Source organism: Cyanistes caeruleus, chromosome 6, assembly GCF_971803275.1.
Source record: "Cyanistes caeruleus chromosome 6, bCyaCae1.hap1.1, whole genome shotgun sequence".
In the NCBI taxonomy this organism is placed as follows: Eukaryota; Metazoa; Chordata; class Aves; order Passeriformes; family Paridae; genus Cyanistes; species Cyanistes caeruleus.
This window is the reverse complement of record NC_141706.1, coordinates 43,205,632-43,221,839: the sequence shown is the minus strand read 5'-3', so window position 1 is coordinate 43,221,839 and position 16,208 is coordinate 43,205,632. Positions and strand designations below refer to the sequence as shown.

General features: G+C 37.2%; 1 protein-coding gene across 8 annotated transcripts in view; it reads right to left on the bottom strand.

Annotated features, from left to right (window-relative positions):
• The window catches only part of NPAS3 (neuronal PAS domain protein 3), a 594,820-nt gene that overhangs the window by 51,787 nt on the left and 526,825 nt on the right, over positions 1-16,208 (bottom strand). For all 8 annotated transcript variants that reach the window (XM_086894840.1, XM_086894841.1, XM_086894842.1 and 5 more), the window contains one exon: positions 3,480-3,598. In XM_086894840.1, coding sequence (XP_086750966.1) covers positions 3,480-3,598 — 119 coding nt within the window. The remainder of the gene's footprint in view (positions 1-3,479; positions 3,599-16,208) is intronic.

Here is a 16,208-nt window from a genome sequence, read left to right as displayed (position 1 = left end):
ATTTGTCATTGCAGGAGGACTGAATCCACGGGGAGCTGAATACCTTTGAGGGAGCTAAAATCTGACTCATAACACAGACAAGTTCCTAGCACATTGCTCCCGATGAATGGTTTTGTGTGCTGATTTGGGGGTTATACCTGAATATGGTGTACATGGGGGATGGTCTACATGGGGGAAGAGCTCAAGGGAAGGTGTTAGCTGAGAGCCCTTGCACTTTACAGATGGAAAATTCAGCGCTCTCTTCTGTTCTGAAGGTGTGAGACAGTGGCTCCTTAGTCAGCTTGCTCCACCAGGATTTCCTGCAGGAACTCTGCTGCCCATGATCCCAGCTGGCATAGGGTTTCCTGAGGAAGTACTGAAGTACTTCCAGAGAGCTCTGATGCAGAACTTAGCCAGCTTTTCTCATGATCTTTGTTAATGTTTTGCAACTATTCTTCCCTGGTGATAATTTCTTATAGATGTACATCCACAAGGCTCATGAATCTTTCTTAATTTTGATAAAATATATACCTTAATGAATTCAAGAGGCCTTAAGCTTGTTCTAGTACTGGACTTTTAGAAATCAATGACTAAGATTCCTAAAAGTGACATTTACTGTAGTGGTTCAGTTTTATTATGCTTGTCTGATACACCAACTGACAAGAATGTTTAAACATGGCAGTTCTTAAAACTCACTTAAAAGGAGATTCACTTGATCCAACTCTGCTAAAATGAATGTACTATTTTTCTGGGGCTCGCTGTGGATAATGATCCTTCCATTGAACACAGAGTGCCAATAACCATGCTTTTGAAAAACTGTCAGACTGCAATTCATATTGCTGGACACAGCTGAATTCAGCCAAATACTGCCAGTTACAAAATTCTTAAAGACATCAAAAAGCAGAAGAACTGCACATCTATTTTTACACCTGCCTAGGGCTTGTACACTGTTTATGCAATTTTACTCAAGCTGACTTGTTTAATGAAAAAATTTGGAAAAACCCCAATGTTTTATTTACAGGCAGTTTTGTTTGCTATCATACTTTTTCTTTTTATCCATTAATTTTGTTCAGGAAAAACTGCCTAAAAAATGATATCCGATCTTTCAAAACTAATTTTGGTGTATTTGTGACATCTCAGTTATGGTTTTAAATGCTTCTATGAGGCATTAGCAATTCTAAAAGAAATTAAATTGTGTTTATATTATAGACATTACCATGTCTTTCGAGCCAAGGGTCTACTGTGAATTTCAAAAATTGTATCATAATGAGTAAAAACCCCTCCTTGTGAAGGCAGCTTGTATGTCCTATTCTGATGTTGGACTAAAATCAGATTGTCAGGAGTCCAAGAGAGAGAATGACAGAGTCATTCACACGTCTTCCTTATGTTCCTACCTAGATCTGGCAAAAAAAGTGAGACTACAAAATCCACAGATAAATTCCCTATGTTTACCCATTATTATTGCATCCAAAATATCCAGCAAAACAAGTTCTCTGTCAGTCTAACTTTGTCCAGCCTGGGTGGGCCATGCCTAATCATGAGAATTAGTTTAGCTTCAATGACCTGAAATAGCAGTGTGGTGCTGTTGACACTCTGGGGGGAAGCGAGACACCTGACAGGCTTGAGAGAGGTTCAGCAGGGACAAGTGCAAGGTCCCTGGGCCAGGGCAATCCCAAGCATGAATACAGGCTGGATGTAGAATGGATGGACAGCAGCCCTGAGAAGGACTTTGGGATGCTGGGGGATGAGAGGCGGGACATGACCTGGCAAGGTGTGCTCGCAGCCCAGAGAGCCAAACACGTCCTGGGCTGCATCCAAAGAAGTGTGGTCAGCAGGGCCAGGGTGGTGACTACTCTCCCCCTCTACTCCATTCTGGTGAGACCTCCACCTGAGTGCTTGCATCCAGCTCTGGGGTGCCCAACACAGCAAGGACACAGACACAGAGTAGGGCCATGAAAATATTTAGAGGGATGGAATGTCTTTTCTATGTGGTTGGTAGAAAGGCTGAAAGAATTGGGGTTGTTCAGCGTGGAACTGAAAGACGATAGGTTTAGATTAGATACGAGGAAGACATTCTTTGTTGTGAGGGAGATGAGATACTGGAACTGATTTTCCAGAGAAGTGGTGTATATCCCATCCCTGGAATTGTTCAGGGCCAGGTTGATGGGGCTGTGAGAAGCCTGGTCTGGTGGGAGGTGTCCCTGCTCATGCCAGGGAGGTTTGAACTAGATGAGCTTTAAGATCCCTTCCAACCCAAACTGTTCTGTGACTCCATGATGTGGCAATTAATTAATTCATCCATTCATTTTATTCATTCATTCTCCTTTTTCCTAAGACTCTTCAGTGTCAGTACATTTCCTGGTCTTGATACCTCCCCAGACTTGTAAGCATGAACAAGTACTCAGTGAATTCTTACAGATGCTGACAATTAAAGAGGACACAGATTAAAACTTGTGATGCCTTAAGAAACCACAGCTTTGGAATTAAAACTTCTACTAGCAACAACTTTAATAATTTTGATTAATCATCCAAGAGAAGGATTCCCAGTCCTCCTGCAAGAAGATGTTTCTGCTAGATTTTGACTTCTCAGGTAGCTACCACAATACTATATTCTTGGGAATTTTTTGGGAAAAGTGAATTGGAGGATTTTACTTAAAAGCTTCTCTAAATCTTCCTCTGAGAACTGAAACAAAATGGTTGTGAAAGCTTTTAAATGAACATTGACGAGCAACTTCTTTAAATACCCACACATTCTTAGACTTACTTTCTTGAACCACTCTTTTATCTTGTATAAAACTTAATGGATGACATATTTCATTCCACAAGTTGACAATGTTAAAAATGTGCTATTCCTTCTAGTTTTAGTATACTGCAAAGCCAGTGATAGCTACAGGCGCTATGAGCGATATACGACTGAAGAAAAATGAGATTACTGCTGATAAGGAACAAGAGACTTTGATATCTTAAAAGAGTCTGAAATCCAGCAAATATGATCCCCAGCAGCAGATGCCCCTCAGACAGACAATGAAAGAAAAATGGTGGAAAAGTACTCATTGTGGCTTGTTGTTTCCTACAGCTGGAATGGCAGCAAAATGAAATAGCATGCTGCCTGCATCAAGAAATCCTACCTCTCTGGGAAAAAAACATAACCCGAAGATGACTAACAGTCCAACAAAATGAGCAGTAATTTTCCACTGTGGGAGAAGTGATGTTACTCTGACTCACCTTCTTTGGTAAAAGATAACTTTGCAAGTGTTTCTCTTTTGAAGGCTATCATGCTGTTATCATCAACATTGATCATAATAACGATCAATTTAATGGAAGTGCAGTACAAAAGGCAAACCTCAGGCTGGAAATATGTATTAATTATTCTTTAACAAAAGGAATGAGCCACATGCAAATGTGAAATAGCTCCTCTCTCTGTCTATTGAGGTGTTCCTGGAACATGAATGAACATAATTTCAAGATGTCAATATTTCATGCTGCAGTGCAACCCTTACCTTGTATCCTGATGATTTGATGTGCACTCCTCGCTTGGTCAGTGTAGATTTCATTCGGATGAAAAAAGAGCGCTCTAGAGTGTTGTCAGTGGTTAGCAAACTGGGGTTTGTAGATTCCACTAGGGAATAGAAAAAATACATATACACATAATTTAGATTTTATACATTCCCTCTAAGCTATTTTTCAGGTGCAACCCTTGAACTCACTAAAAATAAATGACTGATGGATGCTAAGAGTGTTGTAATCAATTTACCTCATTTAGAAAATGTTTATTTAGCAAAAAAGAAATTACAAAAATATACATATACTCAGTATGTCTCATTTTCAAGTTATTTTTCCCATAGAATTTTTAACAGAGATTTGTCTCATTAACTCTTTCTTGCACGATTTAGTTATGACTGGAGTTGGAGGGTATGTTGCTGGAGTGTATGACATTGTTTTAAAAACTGTTCATCAGTATTTTCCAAAAGGCAAACTTTCACTTAGCTAGCAATTCTTTGCAGAAATAAACTGCACATTCTGCAGATTTTTATTCCCTAGTCTCACTCCCTGCAGTGATACCTGAGTCACTGCTGGATTTGTGCCTTGGTTTCCACATTACTGAGGGGAAACTGGGGCCTTTACTATCAATAAACTATTAAACAACCAGGAGGCAAGAATTTTCAAGTAAATGACATATTATTATTATTGTCATATATCGATTAATTACTCATTAATGAAATGTCTTTTTAGTCCAACTGAAGGGATATTACTTCCTCACAACTAATATAGCTCTCACCTGCGCTTCCTGCACTTCTCCCTCCCTTAACTGCAACCACTTAAAATACTTAAGACAGTATAAACCATGATAAAACAGCATCAGCACTGAGGTATTCTTTATATAGTCTTTATGATTCCTATTTTTTAGCCCTGATAATCAAATTATCCCCAAAATACTGTTAATGGGAAAATTCTGGAGCAGCTTACAATAAACAGGCATTACTGGAGATAAAAGTCAGTTTCAGTGAGGAATTAACAAGGAATAAAAAATATTTTGAAATTGTACTTCTATTGTTTAGGAGAACCATACAAACTACTAGTAGAAAGTGTTTAAGTATTTAAAATGAATTTGTTATGCAGTCAACAGAAATGCAAGAACTTGCTTGTGAGCTACGGATTATATTGAATTGTCCTTGATTTAATGTGGTCAACTTGTCTTGTGTTTGTGACATTTCAGCTCTATTGTGGTAACTGACAACAGTGCCCCTTTCTTTAGTGTGTCTCTTAAGATTTTTTGTTTTAGAGAGCATGAATTTGATGTCATTTTAAATGTACAGCTCTTTATCACTCGAGGGAAAAGCAGAGCCATGTTATATTTAGTACTTTCATTTCTTCTGATTAAATATGAATTACTATGAAATTTTTCTCATCATCTAACACACCATAATACGCCAACAGCTTTTTAATACACTGTATAAGCACAAACTTCTGCTCTAAGAGTTTAATTTGCCCCTCTAATCCAATCACATCAACCTTATTTCTCTTATCAGAGATTCCCATTTTGAATTAAATGAGCTCATTAGTTTTAATCAAAAGCAGAGAGATCAAAACTTAAACGTAAATGCTTTAGATCAGAACTGTCAGTCAGCCGTGCAGTTCTATTTTACTAAAACACAAGATCAGAGACCCTTAGAACCAATTTTTTCTCGTAAGGGATGCCAAGAGCTTGAAGATGCTATATCCTTTTTTTTTTCTCCCAAGGACAGATTATACATTTAAGGTTAGACTTAATTTAGAGTATTTTTTTTCATCCTGGTGGAAATGGGAAAGTATGCCATTCTGCTGTTGTCTCTTTCACATTTATTGGTGCGGGTCCTTGGAGACCTGAACAAATGTGAAGCCATCACAATCCATGCAACAAACCTGTCCTCAAAAAATTCAGCTCTGTTCAGCAATATCACATAAGAAATAAAAATCTGAAGGGAAAGGTATGTTTCAGGGTGTGGGACAGTGAAACCCTGAAATAGCAGCCAAAGTCACACGGATAGCAGCAGTAGTGGTAAGATGAGGATCATAATTAATTATTATTTTTATTGTACAGTACAGTGCAGTAGTTAAAGAGTACATTAAGAAACCACAGCAAGGGTGCTTCCTGCTGTGTGAAGAAATGCTAAAATCAGCTTAACAAGTGTAGTTGTCGTAGTCCAGCACTTTATGCTATAGCACAGGCAGTATGTACAATATGTCATCCTGTGCTCTAATGGTAATTACCTAAACATACATACAGAAGTAATGTTAATTAAACACACAATATCTTATGCTCAAAAAAAGATCAGGCTCTAATATATATGTACCATTCACCCCAAAAAATGGAAATTAAAATTTCTCCTTCATACACAGTTAAATGAAAGAAAGAATAACAACAGACACGCAGTAAAGTGAACTTGGCATTGACATTTTTTGGGCTCATTTAATGATATATCGTAAGATTAACATCATTTTGCTGTTATTATGCTATCTACAAACCTATACATCTCTGTAAGTGAATGTTATAAAATGCACATATTTTATCCAACAGACTGGAACAATGTCATATAAATATGTATTCTGGAGTGTTTGATTTTCTTTAACAAAAAGTATCTGAGAGTGTACGTGGGAGAAGGGATTAGTTACCTAAAAGTCTAGAACAGCTTATGAACAGCATTTTGAATTTCTCTCAAGAGAGAACCATTAGGGCTGACAGTGCAAATCTGCATTCAGAGTTGCACCCACCTACGGTAGATACTGTAACAATGCTGATGGTGATTATGCATGCAGGATTTTAAAAATAGGATGTGTACAGAACAGATCCACCGATGTCAGTGAGATTTGCACAGGAATATATGGAATGTGGTCCATTATGAGTTCGCAGGAGTTGGTTTTAAATGACTATCAATGAACCTTTTCAATTTTTTTTAATTATGTCAAAGCAGACTTGCAATCTGAGGAAAATTGGAATGAAACTCTAGCAATTAATTCTTGATTAAAAAAAAATATATATAATCTCAAACCTTTAAAAAAGCCTGATATAAACAAGGTCCACTTGGCTTGATACTGTAGAAACAAAAATGTGTATTTTTACACTGAAAAATAAGGCTTCTGGCTTGAATTTAGTGAGTTTAAACCTACTGTTGAGTTAGAAACTTCTGAAACTGTGAGTTCAGAATGCTAATTATGTGATAAAAGTCAGTGCTTACTGCATGTGAATTAAAGTATTTTACACTGTCAGACTTAGAAGTATAAAAAATAAGTCTGGGTTGTCTTTGCAAAGCAGGTAATTGTGTACTCTGTTGGGAAGGCACTTGCCTTTGTGTGCCCTTAAACATCTTCAGCAGATACTACTAAAGGAATAAACTTCTTCTCTTTCCACTCCCAAAGCTGATAATGCAGGATGAGATTTCTAGACACAAGGAATGCATTTTCCATTTCAAAGCGAATGAAGCTGCAATCCACTGTACACATACGGAAGTGTCACAAATGTTAAAAAGCTTAAGAGCCACAGAGGCAAATGGGAAGGTATTATGAAACAGCAGCCAATTCACAAAACTATTTTGTTATCTTAATTTACTGAGATTAGCTCTGTTGGTCAGAGTATGGTGCCAGCAATGCCAAGGTTGTGGGTTTGACCCCTGTATGGCCATTCACTAAGGCTTTGCACTTGTGGGTCCCTTCCAATTCAGAATATTCTGTGATTCTGTGAACTTGTGTGATTTTAAGCATTTCTTTGTGAGCAAACCCTGTATCTCTGATCTTTCAATGGACTTTGCTTTGGGGATAATTTTGGGCCCAGATCCCACAAACCAGTCATGCATTGTTTAACTTCACATGTTGGAAGAGCTCTGATTCTTCTGATGGGCCATGAACATGTCCATGGCTGCCTGGAGGTCCATGGCTCTAATCCTGCAGGAATCTGCAGTGGTACTCTACACCTGTGTGCAGTCTGACTACTTTAATGCTATAGAGCAAAGCAATGCAAACCAATGCAAATAATTGTTCTTACACAACAATAGCACAAGCACTGCCCCTATCAGTGATTCACAAGCACATTCAGATTCATATAAACAATTTGTCCCCTAGGAAAAGAAGAAGTTCCACATTTGATTTATGTCTTAAATAACAAAAAGCTGCCACAGTAGGTTGAATAATGTTCACCAACTTCTGGGTTTTTTTTCTTGACATGCATTAAAAATAATTGAGAGGAGAAAAATGGATTTTTGCATGCGAAACAGAGAAAATATAGGTTTCTCCTTCTTAGGAAGACAGGAAGTTGTAGAAGGAAAACCAAACACCAACAAAGAATTTGAGATTGCTGGAAAAAAATACCTTATGGTTTAACATAAAGGATTTTCTGGATTTTGTTCCATTTTAAGAAGCTTTCACCTGGCTTTCATTTCACTTCCTTGAAAACATGTGTCCATACATTTTTGAAAAGACATTCTCAAACACCAACTATACAGCCAGCTCGTAAAAGAGAAACAAAGAAAGAGAACATACAAAACATTAAGAAAAAGGGAGCTCTTTTCCTGTTATCTTCTACACTTTCAAACCTCTTCTCACATTTTCTTAAAGTCTTAAAAACCTTTGCATAGGGAACTGAGAATCATTATTTTCAGATGAATAATTAGGTAATATAAATCTATCATTTTCAGTTGGAATAGATGCAGTTGTTAAATGTTTCTGTTTCTTCTGTGCAGTTTATTGTCTGTAACCAGGCATTAAAAGAATAAGAAAATTTAACCTTGAGTACCCAAATGCCTTTAATCAGAAAAGTGACTCTAAAAAAAATCACTTTTTCCAAGATCATTCTCTCTCAGGATCTTAGAGATCAAATTTGATAATTTTGTAAATGAAAATATTTTCACAGCTACTAACCCAATAAATAAAATTCAAAAGCTACAAGTTAAGACAATTTATTTCCAGTAAGTGCAAGTTATTATACTTAGCAATTGTGCAAATGAATGGTTTTAAGTGAAGTAGGTTCAGGCTGAACATGGGCAAGTACTAGAAGCTAAAATTTGTTTTAGGAAACTGCTGAAGATTCCTGGATTACCTGGATGAACCACTTTGACTATTTATGGACACTGGCAGCCTGCCTGGAGACCAACAAAGAGCAAAGAGCTAGCAAATTCCATAGGTGCTCTCTTGGTCTCACCAGTGTGCTCATCTCACAAAATCAAGGACTATATGAACTACTTATTTAACATTTTGGGTGGCAGAGGCTCATTCATTCTTCCAAAGCAATACTGTTTCTAAAAAGGGGAATAATATTTTTGCTTTAAGCTGTCCCATGGTACTTGCAGGTGACTGGGTAAAACTCATAAAATTTCTGTTTTGCTATTTACTGAAAAACTGAAGAAGTCAAGAATTGGACTCAGATTTTAGGTGACTTAGTTCAATTCTTTTCTTTACATAGGGGGAATAATACTGGAGTCTGGATAAGGCATCATTCAAAAGGCGAAGATTCAGGGCAGCTCTTTCAAAAGAAACAGAAAGAAAAATGACTTCTTATAAAGAATTTATATCTAGGTAATGTTTTCAGACAAGATAATAAACCGTTCTTTTTTGTCACCTTACCTCCAAGATGAAGACAATTCACTTTTTATGACTTATAAGCCTATTAGAAATTCAAAGATATATAAACTTTAAATGCTATCACACTTCTATTGAAAGCTAGATCTTTTAATGTTTTTAATTTGTTGGTTTTTCCCTACTCTTTCCAAATTTTCCAGATCCAACAACTGAGAGTATGGCCGAGTTTGTCTTATGTAAATTCCTTAATTTTTTGCAAGCAATTTACATTGAAACATTACATATATTTATTTAATTTCTTTCACAATTTTTAAAGAATATGCTATATATATTTACATCTAGAGATATGGCTATTTTTATAATTTATAATTGCAATTATATAATTGTAAATTATATTTATAATTTACAATTTATAATTGTAATTACTGGGCTATGGTACACATGTAATGGTACATGCTGTTAAGCTTAGATGTTTGCAACTGGGAGAACAAGAGACTAACTCAGATATATTCAAGTTTTTACATGTGATACAAGTCCATGCATTCAGGCAAAATACAACTCAGTGAAGTAGCAGTGAATTTAGTTACAACAGCCAAGAATGTGAGAGAAAATGTTTAATATCTGAGCTACATGCGTACTATAATTTGGGCACAAAAATGGCTGGAACTGCAGAGAAATAAACCATGTTTTGTAAAGTTATCCTGTAATAGAATATATATACACATATAATGAGCTTAGTCTGCTTTTTAATTTAACTATGCCCATGTACTGACTATACTTATGCAGGAGAAATTGAAGTAAAAACTCCATGGCTGGCATTTCCTAGTATTATTTTTGAATGTTCTATTATCCTTGAAGAACCAAAATAATCTGAACTATCCTTATTGGACTAATAGTCACAGAATCATAATATGGTTTGCGTTGGAAGGGACCTTAAAGACTGTCTAGTTCCCACCCCCCAGCCAAGGGTAGGGATACCTTCCACTAGCCAGGTTGCTCAGGGCACATCCTACATGGCCTGGAACACTTCCCAGGGATGGGGCATCCACAGCTTCTTGGCAAACAGTGTCCACCTTTCTCATAGTAAAGAATTTTTTCCTCATATCTAATCTAAACCAAATCTCCTTCAGTTTATGACCACACCCCCTTGTCCTGCCACTACATGCCCTTGTAAAAACTCCCTCTCCAGCGCCTTCTCTCCTACAGACTGAACAATTGAATTCTCTCAACCTTTCTTAGTATGATAGTTGTTCCATCCCTCTGATCATCTGTGTGGCCTCCTCTGGAATCACTCCAGCAGCTCCATGTCCTTGCTGTGCTGGCACCCCAGAGCTGGTGCAGCACTGCAGGTGGGGTCTCAGCAGAGCAGAGCAGAGGGGCAGAATCCCCTCCCTGCCCTGCTGCCCATGCTGCTCTGGATGCAGCCCAGGATAGGGTCAAGTACTACTTTATTTAATGCCTCAAAGCTTTCCTTCTTGTGCATCTCCTTCTATTTATTCTTATTTTCAGTCTATATTTATTTCCAGTCTAGAAATATCAGGCTATTAATTCCCAACATATGCAGTTTACTTGCCATGTAAACTTTATCCCACAGAACACTTTACATATCTGGTAGAACAAAGAATGACTTGAGAGCCAGGACAGAGCTATAAATAAAATATTGACAGGATGAAACTATGAATAAGATTTTTTTTTTACACTATAACATTAAAAGACAGATTTCACAACAAATTTTGGTACGTCAGTGATCTATGAAAGACACAGAGCTTTTTTGTCTGTTTGAAAACAACATAATAAAGATTTGATATTAACAGAACTAATCATGGTAGGAAACTTTAACTCTGAAAAGCATTTGGAAATGTTATAGTCTGCTGGGCTTCAATCCCAAATGTACCCATACTCGTCCAATAGACCGGAACAACTCTCGAAGAGCTGTTATGGTCTTGTGAGTGAGTGGTACATAAACCATCCTGCATATGAAGCTCAGGCTTCCCTTTACACTTTTACATCTAAGGTTAATTTATTTCAAGCAATGGAATAAATAAGCTGACCTGACCTGTTGACTTGGTTTACTGTGAGGTCAGCAATGCTCGTACATTTTCAAGGTTCAGTGAAAGTCCCCCCAAAAAATTAGTGCAGTGATATAATTTCTTCGCTGTTTACTTTGCAGCAATTCTAATAAAGTTTGAAACAGGACACACCCAATGGATGGGAGAGGTCGTGATATTAGGAAAGTGTAGTATTATAAACAAGAGTGCATCTCTCCTCTTTGAAGGAATGCTTATGGAGAAAAGAAACTGGGAAATGAAGAAACAACAAAGGGAAAAAAAAAAAAGAAGAAACTGACTAGTCTTGAGGGTAAAAACTTCACTGAATTCCCCAAGGCTTTATGGTCCTGTGAGGAATAGAGGACTAGACGTTTAATCTCCTTTGAGATGTGGCTGGTTTCCATGACTCAAATGATCATTATCCTTACTGAGCAGCTTATTATAAACAATTTAGAGCATTTTGTTTCAGCACAAAACTGCCATTAAATGCTGGTGTTGTTCCCCCTCTTTCCTGTGCTAGAAGAACCAAGGGTATTTTTTCTTTCTTGCTAGTTTCCTGCTCTTGCCTAGTAACTTGTGAATCATTAACTGACACTACAGAGCATAGCTGTGAAAATAACTGTGGTTTAGAGCTGCCAATAATGGCCCACTAAAGTTCCTTCCCAGCACATGGCATAAAAACACCTCCAACAAACATTAAAAAGTCCCTTCTGATGTTGCTTAACATTGGCAGCCTGCTTGGGCTTAAAAAGCACAATAAAGAGGTTTCTTTCCAGATTTTCATATGCCAAATGGGAGGTGCTTTTTTGGTGAAGCTTTTCCCTGAGGGAAAGGAGAGCAGCTGAGTTACCTCACGCTGCAAAGTCGATGTTTGGATGATCCCACTCTGGGGAAACATACACAAGTGCCAAAGTCAAGCTGCTACTAGTGGATGTGTCTGTACTTAGCAACTAAGCAGTGGGAAAGTTCAAGAGAAAAAAAGGAGCATCATAAAGATACTCTTTGGGAGCACATTACATCCAGCAAAAGCCATTATGCAGCAGGCTGAGTATGCCAAGGAACAACAGTATGAATACAAAAAGTGAGTGTTTGAAGTCTTAGTGGAATTCCCTGAAAATATAGCCACTTGAGGAATCTATTTCTTCAGAAAATACCTTTTGTGCTGCTGGGATATTTGGGGGATTCTATTTTCAATACCTGTGTTCTGGATCTAGTGGAGCAATGCTTTTATCACGACCATAAAATGGTTATGAGCCAATTCCTCATATGAAACAGTCAGTAACAGTGGGGCTTTTTTACGACAAACACGATGTCAGACAAAGGGCATCAGGACTTAGTCTTTGTACTACAATACAAAATAACAATACATAAACACCTTTGTGAAAGCAGCTTGAAACCCCATGTTTTCTATTAAAAAGTCATGTTCAATCTTCACTGTTGATAGAACAGAATAGCTAACACAGAGAACACTGTATATCAGAAAGGTCAATAGTTATTATGAGCTACAAATATATTTTTTTCCATCCTTCAGGCTGTTTAGCGCATATCACAGCATGAGCAGCTGTCTTCTTTAATGCTTTTAAAATTAGAATCCCAAAGAGGAAGAAAAAATTACATTTGCAATGATTGCTCTTTGCTTTTGTAAGTTTACTTTAATACACTATTTTATATACATGAATCTTCCATGCAGCCTAACCAAGGGGCAGTTACTGGTTGCTAGTATCTACTGGATTGTTACATCAATGCATATAGAGAATCCTGACCAAAAAAAATCACTTTGCACAAATTGTGTAACCTTGTTGAATAACCTGTCTAGAAAAGTACGTAGCTACTGGGCATATGTTTAAACCAGGTGAGTGCACATGTGCAAACACAGACTGATGGTGAACAGTTACTGCCTCAGTAGCAATAAACAGAGGGGGCCACCTGACCTACCATTTTCTGTTCACATACTGAAAAGGAAAGAAAAAGGATGGCAAGCCTGTGGCACCATTTGACCTCTTATATTTTTCACACATGGCAAGTATCTGGGTTCATCTCTGCTAACAGTGAACAACTACTTAACACTGCAAAGGGGTTTCCATTCTCTTTGGATTTCAATCACATTGGTTCTATCAAACTGTTCCACTTTTCAAGTTTAAACTTTTTCTGAATGCATATTGGTGTGTCAAATGCGAATAAGTTCTCTATAAATATTTTGAACCATGGATGGCAAGAAATAATTTTCCTTATAAACCAATTTTTTAGCTAATGTAGAATGGTTCTATGATAAGAACTCATGCAACACACCATATGCTGTCAAGGAAAAATATGTATAATTGTCCAGAAGAATGTTTTCATCATATGTTTAATGTTTTGTTTACAGATAACTTTATCACTGGACAGTCAGTAGCAATAGGTATAGTGTTAAGCACCATGTCATGGCTTCATAATCCAGAATATAGTCAAGTGACATTTTTACTAACATAAAATGTAAGAAAACATATTTTTGCATACCAGAATCTACTTATCCCTGTCAAAACCAGGTTTAACTAACTGGTATTTTTCAATAAAAAGAATAATGGAAAAAATGAAGAAATATAGCCTTTCTCATACTTTGCCAAACAAGTAGACTTAAAAAAATCCCATAAATAGAACTATTACTTAAACATGAAAACACTTATGTCCTCAACACTGAGCATCCAACTGTATTTCAGAATGCTGTTAACATTTCCATCATCACAAGATTCTCTGTGCAATTGTCCCTTCTCCTCTGTCACACTGTCCATGACCTGGTCCAGGATAAGAAGAGCCAGACAGGCTCTGCAGCTTCTGAGGGATTTGCTGGCACAGCTGGAAGAGCGGGTAGCTGATGCTGTTGGGATCAGCTGGTGGTGCTTCCAGAAGCAGCCCTCACCTCCAGCACTCACGTTCCTGGCTGAAGAAAGGGTAAGAGACCCAACTGCCCAGGCTTCCCTATAGCTTTGTCCCTTATTAGAACTGCTGCCTTGTTCCTGTTACAGTATTTTCTCCTCAGGGCGGCATATTAAATTAAAATATGGCAACAATATTCCTAAGGTACACCAAGAGAGTTCTTATACAGACAAGTTAGCACTTATAGATTTCTTTGCTTATGCAGAATTTATAAAAAAACTGAAAATAATGACAAGTGCTATGTCATTGAAATTCAAAAAGAGTTGAGAACAAGTATCTCCAAAAATGATAGACTTGAGACTGCTGAAGAAAAAAACCCTAGGGGTAGTTTCTGTGGGCTGCAGCCATGCATTATTCTTAGAAAACTATTCAGTCAAATTATTTAGTAAAAACAAATGTCAAGTGGACTGGACATCTTACTTTTAGTATATTTTCCTGCCTTTATCTATTTATTTTGCACTGTGGAATTAAGAAGGTTTTTGACAGACATAATCAGAACCTGTCATATAACACAGGAAACAGCATGTTAAAAAATCAGCCCACACTGCAGATATTTTGGCATATTTATCACAAGGCTTGAATAGTAAACACTTAACAAACAGAATTCTGGGGTATTTTTTTGCTTTATTTTAACAATGGGAACAGTGACTTTTTTCCCCCCATAATACCCCTTCAATTCAAGCACTGAACAATAAAAGGCCAGACCCATGATAAAAGGAGTAAGGTGATCAATAAAAATTGTTCTTCCTTTTTTTGGTAATCCATTTTTCTTCCTTCAGTGTTTGCAAGCTGAGTAAATTGGAGAGTGAGCTTTTAGGTACTGAACATGGGTATGACTGGTGAAATTTCCACAGTACAGTATTTTCTGAGTTTTTCTGAGTTAACATTTTTTCTACATTGTATCTTCACAATCCTGGAGCTTGAACTGTTTCTTTTTTCTCCAAGTCTGAAGATCACCCCATGGATTAGTAAATGATTGAGGATTGTCTCTTAAAAGACTCTTTAAAAAACTGTCAGAATCAACCCGAGACAAAGATTTATTATGAACTATTTAAAGGGCTTAATATATGTATCCCCAAAGAGCCCTTGGAGCAAACTAGAAAGGAAGAATGGAAATCTCAAAGAATGGGAAAAATCTCCAATGCCCCACTTTCTTCACACCATGATTGCTGTTTACTCAAAGGATAAAATGCCTAACCTGTCACATGCAGTCTTCAGAAGCTATATTATTGCTGATGTGCAGTAAAAATCCCAAAACAATGAGCCTCAACAGTAATGTGCCTAAGAAAGGCAGCTGTAATTTGCTTTCTAACCTGTCCACTAACACACTAATGTGGATACATCTTGTAGAAAACGCTGATCTCCTGACCCAGACAGCAATCAAACAACTGCCAGAGTGTTTGCTGTCACACAAGCCGTGACCATTACCTTAATTATACGTTACCACATAACAAACCTTCCCTAATGAGCAACTCCTCTCCCACCCATGTGCCAGCTAACCCTTCTGTCCTAGAAGAGCATCTCTGCAGATGATTTCAATCTGAAATTTGAAAAGCATATTCACATGCAGTACTTCCCATAGATAAAGATATGAATTACATAAAGATATGTAAAGGGAGTTATAAGGAAATGTACAATATATAATTGGTAGACTTTAAGTGAAGCTGGATATGACATTTGACTGTATGTTCATATATAAATATGAAAAATATCTTTGCATATTTCTTTGTCTTTAGGGAAGTACCTAAATTAATGATTCCATAATGATACGTTTCACTTTGTGCCTAAGCCCAGGAAAGGTATGTGAGTCATGGTTCACACAAGTGCTTGTTTTCCCTCTGTGGTACCAGCTTCCAGCAGGTTACATTTTCAGTTCACTTTTAGTTTTTATATCCTTTTTTTCCTTCTATTGTCAGGTGTTAGGACATTCCCATTCAACTTATAGGACACCACATCCTTATGAGCAAATAAAACCTCTCTCAGAAATTATCTATGTTCTACCTCAGATGCAGGACTGGAAAAAGAGGGGAGGACACAGGCATAGGAATGTGGTTTTGGTCTGTCTGGGTTATTAATCTCTCTTTTTATGGGATAGTTTCAAGATTTTAGCCCTTCATGCTAAATGCATATCTAACCTAAATAATTCAGTGGGAAGCATCTGCAGATTTCCCATCTGCTGTGTGTTTTAATTCAGTGGTGAGTGTCAGTGTCAAAACACTT